The sequence below is a fragment of the Uloborus diversus genome, chromosome 6 (assembly GCF_026930045.1).
Source record: "Uloborus diversus isolate 005 chromosome 6, Udiv.v.3.1, whole genome shotgun sequence".
Classification (NCBI taxonomy): domain Eukaryota; kingdom Metazoa; phylum Arthropoda; class Arachnida; order Araneae; family Uloboridae; genus Uloborus; species Uloborus diversus.
This window is the reverse complement of record NC_072736.1, coordinates 142,441,260-142,463,167: the sequence shown is the minus strand read 5'-3', so window position 1 is coordinate 142,463,167 and position 21,908 is coordinate 142,441,260. Positions and strand designations below refer to the sequence as shown.

Sequence of the window (21,908 nt, the reverse complement as noted above, 5' to 3'; positions counted from 1 at the left end):
ATGACGCAAATGAAAATGATCCCTGCCAAACCACTTGACCGCACGATTTCTCATAAGGAAATCGACTTGGAAAATGTTACGTAAGAATAGGTTTGACCAGCTCCCTTCCCTAAGTAAGGGTTCGTAGAGGTTTTTCTAACCAGCCTTCCCCTCGGGACCCTTACGTAATGAATGAATGGCCCTCAGGCGCCTCAGTAGTAGTTTTGCCTCTCAGAGGTATTTACATTTACGCTAGAAATTATCGTCAACCCTTTCGCAGCATTATTTATGGGGACTTATATTGCAATTACAGCGTGCAGCGTCCCTGTTGGCTATTTTTGTTACTAATTTCCAAGTTTCTGTAAATGATTTTTATGGGTTTTACAATAAACATACCGTTTATTTTATTGCAATATTGTTTTCGAGATACTTACTTTTGCCATCAGGGTGCCCTTCCCTGGACACCCTGTTAAATTCATGCAGTGATGATTTGTAGCACCGAATTTTTATCAATGACAAGACAAGAAATCTATTCCGGAGAAAGAAATAAGTCTCCCGTATATTTTGGGCACTGACAGTGAGTAATATCTGAAGTCGCTTTATGCAAATCTCCACCCATTATTGGATCAGTCATTTCAGATTACCCATATATATCAGTATTTTATGAGTTCAAGAATAATATTCATCCGTGAAGACTCCTGTGACTGAGGTATAATCATTGCCTAGCGGTTTCCAAATAGATTATCGAACGCATGGATAAATGACTTCAAATATTGACAGCGAAGTTAAACACGGGCAATAATTTATTTCTAGCATTTCAGTTTGATTTTCTGAAAGGTAGATTGGAAGTTTAGAATTCAGATATCTATACTGATTAATCGCAATGCGCAAAATAATTGGAAAGCTCTCCAAGAAATCTTCAACGTTATTCACATTTTACTGCTCCAAATAGACGTTCTTATTTTGATTTCTGGACATTATTTGAAAAGTAATTGTTTTTTCCGTATCAAAATTGAAAAATGACTTTTAAACTTAAGTCCAAAAGAGCGAATCCCCGGCCAGCCAAAGATTTAATTAAAAAAGTAAAAGTATAATTTAAAACTGCACCAATGTATGTGCACAAAGGGATCCACATGCCGATTAATTTTAAGTGACTTTCAAAGCATTTCGGGAAGGAAAAATATTTCTTTGGTTAGAAGGAAATGTTTCAGTTAAAAATTGCATAAAAGTCAAAGTAATTCAAGTCAACACTCAGATACATTAAAAAAAAAAAAACTCTTTAAATTGCACTAAAATGTTTATGAATATTCCGTTTAATACACTTATTAGCAGCTTTAAAGGATGTTACATTACCTTTACATATGTTCAGGGATATGAACTAATAATTAGAACAATCTGCCAGGAGCAATCTACATGATGCGGTTTTTTTTTTCATTTCTTTATGGACTTCAGTGAAACTTAATGTCAAAAACCATGCTTTTTATTTAAATGAAATAAAACATCTAAATTAAAAGAAGCAAGATATACCAAAACAAGAAAAAATATTTTAATAATCGCACACGAACAAATGTTTAGCTTAACAAAAGAAAAAGAATTTAGTACATAGAATACAAATTTTAAGCATTGATGACACTTTTTCATGACAGACTATTTCGTGCTGCTTAAAACGTCAATTGAGATCTCAACTATTGAGTTTAATCGGCTTTTGTTATAAAAGTCATAATTCTTTTGGAGCGATGAAAAAAAAAACCCTCATGTGACGGAAGTAATGAAGCTACAGTGACGTCATCAATCGACAAGGTAAACATGATTTGGACTGATTGTAGAGGGCACTGGGTGCTTTTGTTGGACATTGCATTATTTATCAAATAAGACTTGCTAATGTAGAAACTGGACGCATCTGTGGTGCCGTATTTTGATACATGCATATCCATTTCTAAATTGGATATGCATGTGTTTATAAAAATGTTCTACCTGACGTTCTATACAAACGTTATCTCCGTTCTATCTGCTATGAAGAAGAATATAATGAGTAATTATAACATTTACTATATTTTGTTTATAGTGTATGTTATTCATTAAACTTATATTACTGATTCTAAACCTTCTCTTTCCGGGAAAACCAACAGCAAATTCTCATTCATTACCATTGTTCTAGTAACATTTTCAACTTTGTTTAGTATCTAGAACTATCAATTTTTGCCAACCTCTTTATGCTTTGGGAGTTTAAGAGCTCTTCAAAAATGTCTGCAGTTCTCTCATACAATACTTTTCAGTAATACGAGGAAAAAAATGCATTTAATATTTATTTAATCATAATTAAAACAAAGGTTTAACTTTTAGGAATTTTTCGACCTGGAACATAATTATGTTTTTCTTGGCGATATTCTTTGTCAATTTTGGGTTAATGTCCTTGCGAAATTTCGATTTCACGTGTCTGTCGCCAAGATAAACAGACAGATTCAAGATCAGATACATTATATATCAGGTTAAAAAAAATTGTCCAGTTTGCTTTTTTACGTATCATTCAGTATTAAACATTACCATAACTAGAAACCAGAAAGTACTGGGATTCAAAATGATCTTCTTACTTTAAAGTACATGTTTAATGTATTTGTTCTTATTTTATTTAACTAGTTATTGAAATTTTATAGCTACACAAGGAGAGACATTTCAAAAAGTGTGAAGCTAAATAATAACCATTATCATAGACACTTGAATGATTCAGTGTGTTTACTACAGGTTAAATCGCCGATTAAATAATCAATACTCCATAAACGTGAGTATTTACTTTCATAAATCCAGCAACTGTACTTTTAAAATAAAAACTATATTAATTTACATACTTAGTTTTTAAATATTTTCTGAATTAAATTTGCTTTATTATTTTTGTCGGCAAAACAGTTTATTTTTTATCAAGTAAAATATCTCAATTTACGTCCTTAAACAAATATAAAGAGTAATATTTATCACTGAGCTTGTATCTAATGTATTCTGCTTTAAAACTAACTACATGATTAAATATTGCATGCTGTTTTCTTTGGACGATAAAATTTTACTCCTTATAAACAAAATTGTATTTTAAGGAACAAAAATATGTTAAAGAAGCCTATTATCCTACATATACGGTGACATACGTTTATAAGTATCCGCTTTGTGTTTCCCCCGAAATAGTTGAAAACATATGAAATAAGATAAGGATGCTGGTAAATAATATTTTCTACCATTTTACCCTGTGCCAGAACATTATTTTTTCTTATCTTACTCGATTTCTAAGCATAACGCTTCACTTTCAATTCAAAAGAACAAGAGTTAAATCATAGAACATGTATCTTGAGTACATATAGAATCTATGATTATTATAAGTTTTAACGCGTAAGTCGTGCCTGGTTGGCTAAGTTTTATTCAATACACTACTACTTCTGAGAACTGCATAAACATTTTGAATTTATTCAGGTTTTTAGAAGATCAAGGAGCTAAACTTAATGTAAAGATAATGTGCACTGAACAAAGTTAATAAAGCGTAAAATTTGTGAACCATTGCATACCCGTAATTTATGGTTACAAGAAACTTTTTTTTTTTTTTTTTGGAAGTCAGAAGATGCAAAGTTATGGAAGACAGAAAACAGTTTCTGCAGTGGAAAAGAATTTAACGTAACTTCAAAACTAATCATTGCAAACATTTTCTTTTGTTTTCGTTTGTGCTTCAAAAAAAAAAAAAAAAAAACGATGTTCGCTATTTGCTATCATATTTAAAGCAGAAAGGTAGTCATTATATCTTCATCATGCATGCTGCAAAAATGCTTTGAAAACTCTAGGCAAAGCAAACGAAAAAGCCTCTAAAGATCATTTGAAAGTAAATTGAGCAGTAAAAGGAAGGACAATTTTCAAACTACTAAGTCCAAAACCATTTGCGCTGATGAAATTTTCAAATCTTCTTTTACTATTTTTAGAGCTTTCGAACTTTCAATTGCCAACATTTGGGTGGATGTCTCATTTTGAAATGAAAGACCGTATACACATAAATTGAATATTTTCGATGAAACTGAACACTTCTACCATATTTCTTCGTAAGTTAATGCAATTTAGAGAAACTGAATTGACTAAGAGTTCGCTTTTTCTTTCTTTCTTTTTTTTTTGGAAACTAATTTAAAAGAAAGCCATTCATTTTTGCTTCTGAGTTTTTATAGAGATAGAAAAAAGTTTTCCCAACGAAATATTTAAAAATAAGTACATTAAATATCTTAATTACGAAAAAAAATACAAAAAAAAAAAAAAAAACTATTCTAGCACATTATTTTTCAACAAATTGGGTCTGTAAATAAATTAAATCATAAATTCCTTTCTTAATGAGCTATCAAGAGTAAAAAATATTTGTTCTACTTCAAACTGCTTTTATATTAAACAGCATCAATAAAATTATTCAATCGGAAATTTGTATGTGTTTTCTTACAACATTTAAAAGAAAAACATTAAAAATTAAAAGTTAAAAAAAAAAATATCTGAAAAATACTAAAATAATAGGGAAAATAAAAAATCGAATGCAGGGTTTGGGACTCAATTTAAAGATTTAATAAAATAAGTTTAGAGCAATTTGTTGTTTTGTAAAAAATAAATTCGGTTTGTGTTAGTTTGATTCAGTAAATGCAGTTTCAACCAGTATCTGTGTGTTGACACGAGTAAAATTAGTATAAATGTTTTACATGTCATAAATAAATGTCAAATACGCTTTGGAAGTGGACTTTTGGAAGCATTTTGTAATAAAGGAATTTATGATTATTGCAATTACATAAGCGTATAAAAATGTGATTGAATGCGGGAAAATAGAAATTTTGTTTTCGTCGATGCAGGTAAGTGAGTATTTTCCCCCCTTCAGTTATGTCTCTCAAAATGCTTTAAATTTTGTTTAGACTGACAAAGAAGCGTATTTAGTTTTCTATTAGTTTTATTTATAAATACAGTTGGTTCTCTATTTAACGACTTTCAAGGAACCACAAAAAATCGTCCTTAAGTAGAATTCGTCTTTAAATAGAAGCTTCTAAAACTACAGTGGAGCATCCGGAACCGTGAAAAGTTGGTCTTAAATAGAGAAAAGCTTTAAATAGAGCGTTGTTAAACAGATAACTAACTGTATATTTATGTATAATGGCTGTACAACTGAAAAAAACATCCATGAACGAAGAATATCTTATTAAATGCCATATCATTACAGTAAACATACGTTTAAAACTTCTCAACGCAATGACACACTTCGTCGAAATCAAATACAGTTGGATCTCTGTTTAACGAAGCTCTATTTAGCGACTTTCTCTATTTAAAGATGACTTTTCACGGTCCCCGATGCTCCACTGCAATTATAAAAGCATTCTATTTAAGGACGCATTCTACTTAAGGACGATTTTTTTATGGTCCCTTGAAAGTCGTTAAATAGAGAGAAAACTGTACTCATTCGCATCACATTAGTTTTACAACAGGATGAAACTCCGCTACTAACAGTTACTCACAGAGAACTATCTCGAAAACGCTTAGCAGCCGATGTTAACACTCTCGGATGGAAAAACAGTGAGCTTCTAGAAAAACCTACGATAACCTATTTCGTTATGAAAGTCAACAAATGTTGCCAGGTTAAGCGAAATTTGAAAATTGCCTGCTCAAAATAAGTCATCAGAAATGTTGCCAAGTTGAAGATTTCGGTTCAATTTTTGTGTCAAGTCGAGCAACCTAATGTTATGCTTCAAAACTAAGGTATTGGAATTAGGGCCATTTGTCAAGATTGTATCAAATTAAGCACATAAAAACAACAGCTATTTATTAAATTAGTATCACTATCAACACTTTTTGTATCAATTGCTTAATATCCGCTGTATTTTTTAAAAGTAGGCGACCACACTAAATATATATATATATATATATATATATATATATATATATATATATATATTCAATATTCATTGCACCTTTCTGAAACTGCATACGATTATCAAATCTGACATAAATAACACATTTTGACTACTTATTTGTGGGGAAAAAAATCTATAGTCTTTTTTTTGGTAAAAAAGCCATATTTTGAGCAAAAAAACAACTATTTCTTTAACACATTCATTTTTTCATAATTTTAAAAACATTTTGTATCGATCTCTTCGTTAGATGCCAGAAAGTGATATAACCCTCCAATTTGTAAATAATTAACTAAAAACATGATCTATGGGTAAATGTTTGAAAATTTCTTCCGAAAAACCTGCTCTAAGTTTAAATTATCATTATTTCAATAACACATATTGCATGTACATTAACTTTTCGTGGTTTATATCACAATAATATGTGTAATTACCATTTTTGCAAAGTTTCAAACCTTTAGAGTTAATACTTACTTCGCTAGACCTGTTGCGTAGATAAAAACTTTAAAAACGTGGTTATGAGAAAAACAGGAAAGAAAAAGTAAATTTCAGTTATGAGCAGTGCCTTTGAGAGTTAAGTAAATTTCTTCTAGCTCTCTCAATAATTCATCGATTTAAAAAACAATTACGAATTTAGAAAGAAGAACACTGGGCTCCGTAAATTTCTCAAACTCTCAAAATCGATTTTTGTTTTCGAAAATAAGAGTGTTGACCTACCTTAAAGTTTAAAAATAATGCTTTGTATTTAACCATGATCAAGATTTTAATTAGTTAACTAAGTAAAAAAAAATCATTTCAACGAAAATTTAAACTTTTAAACCATTACCCTTTACCCTTTTCTGAGAGAAAGAATGTTTTAGAGTAAGGATGGATTCTGTGAATTATATGCGTACTGGTACGCTTTACCGAAATAATTCTGATACGTAAAGTTGATAAAAATACAAAAATAAACTGTTATTTTTATTTTTTTAATTTAATTCATCCCATAGAGTCATGTAAAGCATCCTGCCTAGGTCCAAGTGTTCACAAAAGAGTTGAATATAAACTTTGTAATGAGGAAAACGAGTGTGAATTTCGACATTACTTTTTTTCTAAACTATTTTTCCTTGGTCACTCGATTTCATATCCCTTGCTTTCAGTACTGACCATTCTTGATCTATTTTCTAGACCTCAACTTATTTTTCAATAATGTCCCTTGTGCAAAAATACATTTCTGTATAAAAATAATATAGGTTTTTTAAGATGGAAAGGGGCATTAAATTTAAATTGGACTTATAGAATTAAGTAACAACTTGAAGTTGTTAATGCTTCTGATACCACTATTTTGACCACCAATCAGATGTAAAGATGAACATCCGGCTTACAGGCGGAAATAAACGCACATATTAGTTTTTATGGATGCCTGCTTCTGCAAATGTGAGTTAGCCTCTAAATTAAGCAGAGTCACATTGAAGTGAAAGAAACACGTGCAGCAGACTTTAACGTTTCCTCCTCACTCAGATAGACTCGTCCTAACTGGACAGTTTCCAACTACACGGCAACCATATTCAGACTGTACCTATGCTACGAGACACGCACATGACAAAAATGATACAATACTTACCACATGCTCCTCTGTAGACGACGCTAAGCATTTTCTGAACCTGGCACCCACTCTTCGTCATCTCGCACTCGTTGTGGTACGTCTGCCCGTCATCTGCGCACACTGGTCTCATAACTGGTTCACAACTGGGAGGACACTGGCACGTCGCTATCCCGTACCTGTCAATATCACATTCTTGCCCTGCACCGCACTGCAGATTCTCACATGGATTGGCACCTTGAGTTAACATGCGAAATGCTACAATACAGCTAGGATAATACTTAGGAACAACTTTTTCTACATGGTTATCTAACTACTGCATAGTATACACTAAATATTTTTGAAACCTTTATGTCACAGTCAGAAGGACGTAAATCACATTACGATAAAGGGGTCGTTTCCAAAATTTTAAAAAGTATTTTTTTCTGAAAGAGCATGCTAAAAATGTAGGATCTGACCATTTTTTAAATAATTTGCCTAAATTAAAAAGTTTTAAAATATTACTTTAATCGGTGCGCTTTCATCCTTTACACATCTGCCGATGACATCACAAATGATGAAATGCCACTACCTGTTGCCATTCGCAGAACTTAATACCTAATTCGCTTCTTTCCTCACATATACAGGCAACGATAAGGCTGATAGTAAGCGTAGAACGAAATATTTAATTCGCTTCATGATTTTCATAACGTGGAAACGCGGCAGACAGATGCGCCTAGGTACATCATTTGTGACGTCATAAAGACCACGCCTTGTTCGAAAAATCAGAAAACTAAAAAAATGAATTAAAATATAACTGTTGGAAAATGAAAGTATTTTCTGGGTCCATGTTATTTTTTTGCTTATTGTATCAATTTCAGTGACTAAAAGGAGTACTTTTGACTGAAGGAAACTACCCTAATTCTACAGCAGAAAGGAAAAAAAAAATCTGACCCATGCAAAGAATGGGACTTGCGCTCTTTTAACCCTGGTAAAAAAAAAAAAAAAAAAAAAAACTGAAAAGGGTATTTTCTTAAGAATTACGTTCACATGGCAATGCAGAATAGGCTTTTACATACAATGCACTAACAAACAGAAAATCGCTATTTTTGGACTTACGTCCTTCTGGCTCTGAGTTACAGAAACGATAGTTATTTCCCGCTTGTTGCAGAAACAAAACAACGGAAACCTTATCAAGATCCCTGACGTATTTCCATGAAAACGTCAGGGTGAAATTATAAGAAGTACTTCTTATTAAAATGTTCACGTTTTTTGAATTCCTTTTGAATCAATCTACTCTCTAATTAATGTTTTTTCAATAATTCCGACTATGTTTGGAATTTATATGTGACAATACCATTGTTATTACTTTTATTAATAATAGTTTGCATTTTACAAATTAAGTTCAAATATTGAATTGTTTCACTCACGGTTCTTGTAGTGTTCCTTAGACTTGAACCAATATCTTAGCTAAAGGCGTTTTCAGACTACACTAATTTAACTTTACACAGCACGAAATTGACACAATCGACCGTATGCGCCAACTCTAGTTCGGTGACGTCATAGGCGAAACAAATGTGTCACATCAAATACGTACAGAGATATTCTATCCATTGTGACCTGCCCTATTATTAACGAATTATTAGTTTTGCAGTTATTAGCGATTAAAATATGAGGGTGTTTTGTAACAACGGAAAGTTTATCCGCTCATTACAATCATCGCTGCTTTCATAACAAAATAATCAGTTCTCCGATCTTTAAGTCAAGTATTAACTAGTATTCAGCAGTATTATTTGGCTCTTAATTTCTAGTTTAAAAATACCCCGAAGTTGAAAAAGTACTTTCATTCAAAAACTGCAATATCCGGAAATTCAAAACGAAACTACGAGTTTTTGGATTAAAAGCAATGCATACATTTTTTTTACAGAATAAATATTGCAATATGAAAAGATTAAAACAAATAGTGCGGCTTTATTTCTATAAAAAAACATATTTGAGTACTACTTTTTTCAATATATTCTTATTTTGATTTTGAGGAAAAAAAATAATAGTATAAAATACGTGTTATTTAACCTAACGTTTTTTTTACCGAGTTTCTTACTATAAACAATACGTGTCTACATGTCATTTACACTATCGTTAACGAAGTAATAAAATCTGCAATCGAGGGACTAAAAATCATTTAGAGAACATACAGAGATACATTACAGACATATTTAAACAGAATAGTACATAATATTAAAATTCCTATTTTACTTAACATTTTATAATTGTACGAAGACAGTTGAAATTTTGTTTCTTTGAACTTCTAAAACATGTGTTTTTCAAATAAAGAAACATTGTAGCTGTGTTATTTGTTGGTTTTTGCCTTTAATGTCAATTAAAGCCCCCGTTATAAGAATCTTTAAAAATATATTTTTTGTGGGCTAAAGAAATGTGAAACGAGGCAATGCAAGACAATTTTACTGTTTTATTTAAAATATATAGTTGAAATAAAAGCTATGTGTCTTTTTTTTTTTTTTTGCAATATCACCTTTTATCAGAAAGCTTTACTTGTCCCGAATGTTTTTAGTACATTTTTTACAGATTTAAAATGATTTTAAAGACGATTATTATGCTAATTAAATATAAATTATTGATAGCGGCAGACATTTTTGGAAGATGAAACTTTGGCCTGTTTCACAAAATAAAGCATTCGCGTTTTATTTAAAGGGAAAATTTTAAGGTTTTACTCTTATTGTTTATTTATTTACTTATGTTTTAGTTGTTGCAGTGTCCCAACTTTGAAATTATTTACTAAACGTAAAATATGTTCTCCCCAGTGTATTGTAAAAACTGGTCTATCTGACTAGTTTTAGAAGTTGAAAGTAAAATACGCTTCGAAATATTAACTATAAAAATGATTATTATGAAATTTCGGTTTCTAAAAAGTTTACCATTTTTACATAAAACAATTAATCTAAAAGTCTATGGAGTGCGAATGCATAAATTGGTATATTCTAAGGTTTCGTTTTGAAAGCAATTTATGTAATTTTATATTCTGAACTGAAGTAAGAGGCAAGTAAATATCTATATATATTTTATTTATTATGATAATTTAAAAATTTCTTTCATTTTTTAGAAATTGATTAAAGTGATCTGATTTTATATATTTAGTTCATCATAGGTTTTTCAAATTTGTGGGCATAACTTCATTTACTTGTAACAGAAAGGAAGCAAATTAGTAAATGTCCATTTTGCAGCCGAGAATCTTGATAAAGCATGATAAACATGTAATTTGTTTACTTCTACCATCGCAGTAAACAGACACGTACTATTTGAAAAATATACCTTTCGCTAATAGAGTGTGTAATTATTATCAAACATTACTTTTTCAGCTGGCAAAATTTAAATGGCATTATCTGTTCGAAATTAACGTGAGTTAATTTTCTGTAATATGCAATGTCTTGCAGATGACCATCTTTTATCATTGTTATTAATTTAATTATTATCATTATTTAATTTCAAAGAATTGAAGCACTCAAAAGTTTACTAAAAGTCTGGGAAAAAAAACCTGAAACCACTACTAATGCCAAATTAACTGAAACAAATTGCGGAACTATTTTATGTTTCCAGAAAGTCTTCAAATATTACATCCTTAATACTACAACATGTTACGGCAAAGTTACGTCCAAGTGAGTTGTAATGGTCAAAATATACTTGGTAATTAATTTAATTATTATCATTATTCAATTTCAAAAAATTGAAGCACTCAAAAGTTTACTAAAAGTCTGGGGAAAAAACCTGAAACCACTACTAATGCCAAATTAACTGAAACAAATTGCGAAACTATTTTATGTTTCCAGAAAGTCTTCAAATATTACATCCATAATACTACAACATGTTACGGCAAAGTTACGTCCAAGTGAGTTGTAATGGTCAAAAGATACTTGGTGACATAATTATGACAATTCATATGAGTCACCCTACAACGGTTTTTGTGGGAGATGTTAACTTCTGACCCAACAAGTCTGACACATTGAAGATGTCACTGAAACATCATTTTCTGACTTTGCTTCAAAGTGATCATAGTATACTGCTACAACTTGTTAGTGACTTTACAGAGACGATTTGTGATCGTCATTCTACGGAGACGCTTATCGCATGCAGGTAACTTTTTAGTCGGTGTGTGATCAAGTTCACTTTTAACGTTTTGAAGAAGTCACTGCAACACACCGCGATGGGACATTTATAAACTGCTACAACCTCTTAATTACTTTACAGAGGCGATTTGTGATTGTCAGACTTAGGGAACATTTAGCTGACCGCAAAGCTTTTTTCTCAAGCTCGTCACTCTTTGCTTATTGTGATATTAAGTCACCTTCTGATATTTTGAAGAAATTACTGCAACTTCACTTTATCACATTTCTGTGAGGTTACTTTAAAAAATTGCTGCACCCTATTAATGGGGTCTCGGACACAAAAATGCAATTTCTTTTATCATATAAAATACTTCTCCGTTTTTTTCTGCTTAAAAGGACGTGTGAATCTTGTTTCTATTTTAATTAGAACGAAAGATATAATTATTTTTGTTGCATGGATTTAACAAATATTATGTTTAACTTTAAAACTTTAAACGCGTTTTTCTCCATGATGCATTTTTTCCCGATTTTTTTTTTTTCATTTAAACTCTTATAAGTCAAGAACTGAAAAAAATATAAATTAATGAAATAAGTAATGAAATTTGGAGAACATATTTTTTAAACAGTTTATTTTCAATTTTTATTAGGCAAATTTGAAAAAAAAAAAAAAAAAAAACGTTTATTTCAAAAAATTATTTTTTTCAAAAGTAATTTCGACTGTTTCGAAAGTTTTCTTCAAATATTTTCTACTTTTTATTGAATTAATATTATTTTAATCGCCGAATAAAAACTAAAGCTTAGATATTTGTGCATAAGTTTTTGAAAATAATTTGAAAATTGAAAAAGAATATTTTGAGTTTTAGCAATTTAAAGCAACCTTATTGAAAAAAAGTAATTAAATTTAAAGAAAAAAAAATTTTGATATTTATGTTATGATTTTGCTTATTAAATTAATGGTGAATCAGTGCAAAAAGTTTCAAAACTCTAAACTGTTTGATTTTTTTTAAATATGTCCCAGACCCCCTTAATGACTTTGCAGAGACAAACTGTGATCGTCATTCTATGGGGATCCCTGGGCGACCGTAAATGTTTCTTTACTTATTGTGCTATTAATGATGGTTAAACTTAAACGAAAAATCTATTTGCTCTCATTTTTGGGTATTACACGAGAACAAAATTTTAAACTAATAAAACAAGTTTTCATCTCACCTGAACTGCACTCTCCGCCGAAAATGATACGAAGACTTCTTCTAGACTTGCAAGACTCCACCCTTAAGGAACACTCGTTGATGTATGTTTTACCATCAGATCCGCAGACTGGTCTGAAGTCTGGTGAACAAATTGCGTTACATCGACAAATTGGATTTCTATTGTTATCTAACTGGCATACTTGTGACGCTGGACATTCAACATCTTCACAAGGATCTGAAATAAAAAAGAGGATGTTCTTAGAAGAAACAAAATTCACATTATATGGTTATTTTCATCATGACTTCAAAAACTGTTGAAATTGAGTTTAAAAAAAATATATATAAGACGAAACACTTAGTACACAGGTTGACTCTAAACTCTTGGGTAAAGTTTTAAGGATGTTAGAGGGGAGGATAAAAAGTAAGATTATATGGAACATATAATTGCAAAAGCAGTGCTGACGCGCTGCATGCACACAAAGCCAGAAACTGATGGATGCAAAACCAGTTTAAAATATATTACGCAAAGACATTTTTTGTAATAAATGTTTAAAACTGTTGATATTATTTGTTGGATGCAGCTGTAATACATACGTCACAATAACAAAGCGCTAAGTGCCGCAATAGCGAGTCATTTTGACAAACCTTCATTATCGCTGATAGTATTTTCTAAGATAGCTTTTAACTTTTTTTAAAACCTGAAATGTTGTGTAATAAATGTGCGTGTTGCGTAAATGTCTGTGTTTTGCATAGATCGGTTTCTGGTTTTGTGTATGTATTCTTGCGTTTGCGACTATCTGTTCCATATGATTCTCACTTTTTATCCGCTTCTTTAACACCCCTCAAAGTTTAGACTCATCCCGTATACATATGTTTTCGTAAAAAACGTCAGTTACAAAAAATGTCATTAGTTTTGTGTTTTAAAGAACATTTTTATTTATTTTAAATTATAAAACTATTTCTAATAATTAAAAGCATTAATTTTATAAACTCCATTTAAAAACCTTCAGCAGCTGAAAAAAAAAGCGGTAGAATATAAACTTTTTTTACGTTTAAAATAAATCTTCTCCAATAAGCATAATCCTTATTAAAATAGTATAAAGAATGCAAAAAAAAAAAAAAAAAAACATATAAGCGTGCTTTTATTTACGAATTTCTCGCTTTTCTGAACAAATTAAACTATTCACTTTCATAAAATGAAAACTAAAAAAAAAAATAGCATAATGCAAGAGAAAGGAAGAAAATAATAGGTGGTGATCCTTTTACAAAAAAAAAAAAAAAAACCCTAATGAAAACACAAAAAAAAGAGAAGAACTGCTTTCAAAATTGGCTTGAATCTTAAATTCGAGCTTTTTATATTCAAATGACTGGCGGAAGCGAGGAGGACTATTTCATTGCAGTGAAAAATTTTACGAGTTTTATGGTGAAAAGTACCGTATCAACGGGGAAAAAATTCTAGTTTCTTCCAGAAACAGGCAATTTACAACAGTAAATCCTGCTTTTAAAATAAGAAAAAGAAATGAGATTCAGATTGTTCTTTCTTGCTTAAAATTCGAAATGATTTGATTATGCAAAGTCTTTTCAGTTTGAAACTCGAAAGCTTAACATTTTAAGCAGTACTTCTGAAAACTATTTGAGCGCTTCTAAAGTGGGAAATGATATGCTAATTGTGCAGTGGTAAAGGGCAAAGTCAAAAATGGGACTTTTCCCCCTCCTTTTTGGGTGAGGGCTGGGTTTCGAGTACTAGATATTTTGTCCATAAGTTTATATTTTGACATTACTTGACAGTCTTTTTTTTTCTTTTTTTTTTAAATTTATGTGTGAAATGATGTCAAACGTTTGAGAATGAATAAACCCATTAAAAATAGAGGTAAACGTTTAGTTAAAATACGAAGAGATAAAAATGACAAAAAGTTAAAAAGAACTGCACAAATCAGAATAATCTGGCAAAATTGTATTTATCTCTCTCAGAATGCATTTTAAAAATTTCTCATTAGATGCTCAGTCCAAGGCTTAACTGAACACAATAGGGTTGGTTCCTTCAGTCAAAAGTAGTAATTTTCGTCACTGAAATTGATTCAATAAGCAAAAAAAAAAAAAAAAACATGGACCCAGAAAATTCCTTCATTTTCCCAAGAGTTATGTTTCAATTAATTTTTTAAAATGTCCTATTTTTCAAACAAGGCTTGGTCTAGATGACGTCACAAATGATGCTTTTTGGCACATCTTTGTACCGCGTTTCCACGTTATGATAATCAAGAAGCGAATTAAAATTGCGCTCTACGCTTGCCATCAACCATATCGTTGCCAATACACGTGAGTAAAGATGCAAATTAAATACTTTGCTCTGTGAACGGCAACACTGAATGGCATTTCATCATTTACGATGTCATCGGCAAGAAACGTAAACAATAAAAAATCACCGATTTAAGTAATTTTTTAAAAATATTAAACTTAAACAAATTATTTAAAAAATGGTTAGATCCTACGTTTTTAAGCACGTTCTTTCAGAAAAAAATACTTTTAAAATATTGAAAACGACCCCATTCCTTGCCGCAACATAAATGAGTGCGTTATCAGTAAAGCTGTGCTTTTTTTTGTAAGGGGATGGGGGTGGCAAATGAAATGGAACTTTGTAATATGGAACAATGTTGTGCCTTTTGTTTTAACAGTGGTGCTAAACCTTTTACCCGATGGCCGCACTGCATTTTAGAAGTATTCTCGTGGGTCAAAACACTTAAAATGTTGAAAAATATTTAACATGTTTTGAAAATAACGTGAAAAAACATGGGAAAGGGATCAAATATACAAACCAAGAATTGTTATTTTCATTACTTAGTGTTTATCTACTTAATTAAATCTGTTTCTCATTAACTAATTTCTGAATTACATGCAATATACCAGACAGCCCAGCTCATGAGACTGAAATTTCGTTCTTATTAGAACTCCTCAATCAGGAATAATTAATAACCGAGCTGGAGGCAGGGGACATCTCACTGAAGCTGATAGTGCCAAAAAACTGGTACACTAATCTACCGGCAATCGGACAAAATGTTAAGCATCACTGTTATAACGTAAGGCACAACATTGCTGTTTATTACTTAAATTAATTTATCTACCAGTTTGTTGGCACTCTCAGCTTCAATGAGAGGACATCTGCCGCCAACTGGCAGAAGAGTTCTGATAAGAACGAAACTTCAGTCTCAGAATGTGATAACCGGGCTGTCTGGCTTAGTGCATGTAGTTCTGCTTTAGCCCTGGCTTTAGGCGGTAACTTTCTTCCAAATTCATGAATTGAGACTACTCGGGAATTGAGATTTACGCATGAAATGGCAAATTAATTTGAATAATTTAAATCTGAAAAATCCCTGACAGATTGGGTGGATTTTTCATATGCAGAAAAGCTTCGAAGTTTTCAAAACCAAGGGTAAAACTGAAGATGTTTTCCGCACCGAGAGTATTTCTCAAAAAACAATAGCGCAAGAAAGAGACAATAAGACAGGTCACATTAAACTGTCCAACGTAAATGGTTCTGTGAAGAAGCAAAAGCACACAGCATTTATAAAACTTGTGTGTGTGTGTGTGTGTTTTATTTTCCATGAACTTGTTTTTTACTATCACTTGGTTATGACGAGTAAATACCGCGATCCTTTCACCCTCGTCATAAACGAACTATTTATTTAACAAAACAGAACAAAAACGAATGGATAGCTGGTGATCCTACGGCCTAAAGCAAGAATATTATCGGAACTAGGATATGATCGGAAGTGCTATTCCAACAACAAAAAAAAAAAGGATGGGAATTAAAATAGAGTGAAGGGAGTAGCAGCCTTCTGAGTTATATATGATGTTTCTAAAGAGATACTGTCTTAAAGTTGTATTTCAACAAATCGTAGCTCCATTTCTAAGGAAAAAATACACCTGCCTTTCAGTACCTAAGTTAACGATAAATAAGTCTATCATTGGTTGATTTTTATATTCTTTTTAAACTTTAGTTTTACGATGTATAGTTTGACCAAATGCATAATGAAGAAAAGAACAATGTTTGAGTTTATAATCTGAGCTCAAAATATGTGCTAATATTTGAACTAGTTACTTTGTTCAGATTTCTGGAATCATTGAAGAACATTATGTAAATGTGATGCCTTACGTAAACGTTTGTGTGTGTTTGGGCCTATACGGACATTATGTATTAGGACAGGTCCCCATCCTAACCTATAACCCATCCCTCACCCGGGCTTAGTGGGCCTGTGCGGTAATCAGGTCCTGGCAGTTTCTAGATTGGTAAAATGGTTCTAATTATTTTCTTAGGTATTTTCGGATAGGATTTCTAAAGATTGTTGCATTTTAAGGGGTAGATTTTTAGCATGTATCTTACTCATTTATGTTGCGCAATTGGAAGGACCAAATTCACACATTTCGGCCAATTCTAACACCTAAAATGACAGGTGTGAATTTAAATCAGGTGCAAATTGAAAGTTTGATCACTTGTTTCTGCAAGCGAAGTAACATGTATTATTATTGCAATCTTACATAGAACGTATCCTATTAGGGTAGGAAATCTAAACTTCAAACTCAATCCGGAGGCAAAAAGATTTATCAGAATGGAGCGTAATTTCACACATATTAGTTTGAGACCATTTAGCATCTTTTAAATCCTCTGCAAATTAACATTTCGAAAAAAATTTTAAACCCACCCTACTATGTAGATCGGGTCCTGCATTGTTAAAAAATCGAGTCTGGAATCAAAAAAGGTTTAAAACCACTATTTTATAACATAAATGTGAGTAAAATATTTTGCTTTGTTTTTTTATGTTGGAATTTTCTCTTCGACATGTGAATTAGATTTTTAACATTTTGAAAAATAACCTTGATCAGTTTATAAAACCCCTACAGCTTCTCATGTATAGGGGCTCTAGCCAACAGGAGTTCAGAGATTAAATTCTTCCAAAAATGCTTCGAAACTAAAGCATTAAAAAGTCCAACTATAATCTGCCCTTGGGGTTACTTAAGGGAAGGAATTACAGGTGATACCACCAATAAATGTTTTTAAATTTAGTCCATCAAAAGTGTAGTTTAAAGCAGGGCTCTCCAACCCACGGCCTGCGGGCTAAATCCATCCCATGAGCAGACTGTTCTTGACCAGCGGGAAGTTTGCAAACATGATTAAAGAAGAAATTATCTAATTTGATAAGAAATATTCTTTGAAGTGTTAAAAATATACTAAGCCCAGATAATCTCAAAAATCATTAATGGCATAAGCGTAGTTAAAAGGGAGGGGAGGAAGGGACAACTGCCTGACCCTTGAGGACAGTCTCTGACATTCACTTTCATCCCTAAAGTCGCCAAAGATAATTTAAAATTGCATTTTAGAGACGAAAATTTAAAACAATTTCTGGAGTGGAGGCCCTTTACCTTCTCTTTTCTCCTCATTCGACCAGGAAGAGTTTAAAATGATGTTTTGGGATTTATGTCTGCGAATTCCAGAGAGAGCCAGCATCCCTTTCCTGAACGGGTCAACATATGTAACAAAAAATTTCATTTTTAAAACTTCAATAACATAGAAATTCTGGAACAGCTCTTGAATTCTGTACATCCTTCTAACATCATAGATATCCTGAAATATGTTTTTAGAACTGAATTCCCAAAAAGTTTCCGAAGAAATCCCAAGAACCTTTCTGTTTTCTTTAACTTCACAAATGAACAAAGATAGTCTGAAATAGCGTTTCTGAAACTGTAATTTGTTAGGGGAAAAGCATTTCACGTCACCAAAGATAGCCTTAAATGGGCTTCATTTTTGAAAAAAACAATTAGAGGGAGAGAATGAGAACCCCTCTTCCTCTTAATTTTACTAGGATTGGCTAAAAATGGGAGTTTTAAAAACCTCCACGCGTCGACCCCCCCCCCTCAATTATCTATAACACCGTCAAAGTTTGACTAAAACTGCGTTTTTAAGACTTCAATGGGGTCATTTCCGGGGGATATCACTAGATTCCACTACATCCATCCTTCTTCTGATTCAAAGACAGCATAAAACAGTTTAAGACTTATAATTTTTGATACATATCTTTTCTTCAAAGCAATAAATTGCACATTAGGAATCCCTCAGTGTTAAAAATATTTTAGAGTTTATAAATTTTCTCATTTTTTTTAAACAAATTAAATGTTAATGTAGAAAATGGGTAATGGTGGCAGCGTCAAGCCTTGCCTCGAAAAAAGAAGGTTCAGCACTGCGTAAGGGGCAGTTAAAAACTACTATTTGGTTGTGCTTGTGCTTGTGCTTGCCCCTTCCTAAAGTGAACCCATGCGATTGCACTTATTCAAAAGTTTTTTAAAAAAATCGTGGCTGTGTGGAGGAAAGCTTACTAAACTACCTAAACTGAAATATTGTTGGAATGTTGGCCCGCCTCGCCTCCAAAAACTTACAATGTGGTCCTTGGGTTAAAAAGTTTGGAGACCGCTGGTTTAAAGCTATCTTTGGTGACAATTGAAGGGACGCAAGATATCTCCCCAGAACATTTTAAACCTGATGTCTTAAAATTGTTTAGGCTATCTTTTATGTAAAAGGGGAAGGGGTAATGGCTCGGTGCTCATCCAGCGAAAATTGTCATAGAAAAATTAGTGAATATAAATATGGAAAGCATTTTTGTTTGATTGTTAAAAAGTTTATAAATGTAAAAAATGTTTTCTTTTTTCTATATTTTAGGGACATTTTTAAACAATTCTCCACTTATTCGTAAGAAAAGAGGGTTGTACAAGTATTGAATTGATCACACATTCATTCTGATTTTGTCAAAATTATGTGATGCAAATTGTAAAATGTGTATACATGAACTATCAAACAAATCTACTTAAAAAAATTAAAAAAAAATATCAGTAAACGATTAAGTAAGTTAAAAATATAAATAAATTGCGTATTTAAATATTTGCTGCATATAAAAATAATTGTAAAACTTATTCTCTTGAGAATATGATAGACAACTCATACTGCTAGGCTTGTTCAGATGTTGATTGGGGGGGGGGGGCGGAGGGCTTAGCGTTAAAATTAAGCACTTAGTTTGGCTGTGTCGATCCCCGGAAATCTATAATATTCCGCTCTTTTTTAGCTTTTGTAAGTGTATGTAACAACCTAGAAATATTCACGCTGCTGGTTAAACTGTTAGCACCAGGTTAAACTGGTCTCGTTAAAAGAAAAAAAAACAATTTAAACTGCATATACTTTAACATTTATTTCTCCTAGAAATTAAAAACGTTTGAAGTATGATAAAGTAAGCGTTATTTTTTTTTTTTTTTTGGTTTTTCACTTATGAGCATATACAGGGTGTTCCGTTTTAACCTGCAAAACCTTTATTTTCGCATTTATTATGTCTTAGATGCATACTGACAATTGCAACAACGTTTAAAATCGGATTCAGAGTTTAGGTGTTGAAAGTTTGGAACAAAAATAGAAGTGAGTCAAAAAATACAAAATTGAACTTTTGATACGTGCCCTAGGTCTACTAACTTATATTCAGGGGAAAAATCTCTATTGAAAGATATTACTAACACAAAAAGTTAGCCCTCAATGAACCTTTTGGGGGAAAATATAGCGGTTAACAAGGGTTTAAATCTATATGTGTGCATAGAGTGTGGTTCTTCAAATTGTTCGAATTTTTGTTGTGTTTTTGCGAATCATGGCCTAACATTTGCATTCATTTTTAAATAGCAATGAAAAGTAACAAATGTTTTTTTTTTTTCTTTTACTTCGCCATCGTGTTATTCCTCTGAAAGGGCGACACGTTCCAATCTCATCTTCTGTATGGTCCCATAAAACTTTAAACTCGAATTCTGCATGAGTTTTGTCGCACAAATGCCAATTTTTTTTGTACAGTAATAGTTTTCAATGGAGATTATTTCTCTAAATATACGTTAGGGGACCTAGGGTCCGTATAAAAAGTTAAATTTTGTATTTTTTGACTATTTTTATTTTTACTTAAAATTTTCAATATCTTAAATTTGCATCTGATTTTTGAACATTTTTGCAATTCGAAGTATGCATCTAAGACTAACGATCGAGAAAATAGAGGAATTGCAGGTTAAAACAGAACACCATGTATATTTCTTTTACGAGCATTGGACATACGTTTCCAAAATGGTGCTGTGACATTTCGCAGAATCGCGGTTGAACACTCTATTCATCTCGAGGGAATTCAGATCAAAACTCTCCTTGCTGAAGGCAATATATTATTTTAAATGAAAGTCAGCACGTTGAGGTTAATTATCTTCCTTCTCCTGCAGACGAAAATTTCGTGAAATAGAGCTTGGATAGGAATTCCTTTATTGATTCAACACAAACAGTATTTTTGCTTTAAGACAAACATATAATTTTCTCAAAAGTAGCTAAGAAGTTGCAGTATTTTTATTTGAAATCAGGGCCGGATTTAGGGGAGGGCAGGCGGAGCTACTGCTCCAGGGCCTCTACAAGAAAGGGACACCCACAGTAAAATTTTTACAAAATACCCTAACTTTCACGGGTCGAAAATATTGGATATATACATACATATCAAAATAATCGGATATATATCAAAGTATCGGATATTTTCGAAAATATGATGATCTTTTCGAACCCTGATTAGGGGCTTCCACTCCTTTGTTGCCCACACTTCCAAAGGGGACTTTCCACAGGGCCTCCACACTTCCAAATCCGGCCCTGTTTGAAACTAGAAAATGCGAGTATATTGTTGAATATTGCTTCTATAGGTTGTCATCTATGTACTACATTAAAATAAGTTCACAATATGTTAGGCCGTATTTTTAAATATGAACGATGTTTTACACATAAAGATGAACATGTCTCTTGAGTAGTCAAAGACGAAAATATTAAAATGAACCAACAATTACCTTCATTAAGTCATAATAAAAGGTTTTGCAAGTAATTTGAAAAGTACAGCAATGTTAAATTTAATAATTAAATAAAAGATGAAAATGTTTTTGGTTCTAAAGACTATTTCTATAAACTTGGTTCGCACAAAAAGAGCACGAAATAAAATAAGTATACGATTTCCTGATTGCAAGACTGAAAATTTAAAGTCGATCTTAATATCTTTATGTTCATGGTAATTCTAAAGCAGCTAATAAAATTGAAAGGAGAAGTAACTTAGGTGGTATGTTAAAAGCTACA

The 21,908-nt window shown here is 31.8% G+C and overlaps 1 protein-coding gene across 1 annotated transcript in view; it reads right to left on the bottom strand.

The window, feature by feature from the left end:
- Positions 1–21,908, bottom strand: part of LOC129225016 (agrin-like) — a 150,149-nt gene that overhangs the window by 77,861 nt on the left and 50,380 nt on the right. Inside the window, exons 2-3 of the mRNA XM_054859562.1 lie at positions 12,768–12,983; positions 7,480–7,695 (exon numbers count right to left, since the gene is read on the bottom strand). Coding sequence (XP_054715537.1) covers positions 7,480–7,695; positions 12,768–12,983 — 432 coding nt within the window. The remainder of the gene's footprint in view (positions 1–7,479; positions 7,696–12,767; positions 12,984–21,908) is intronic.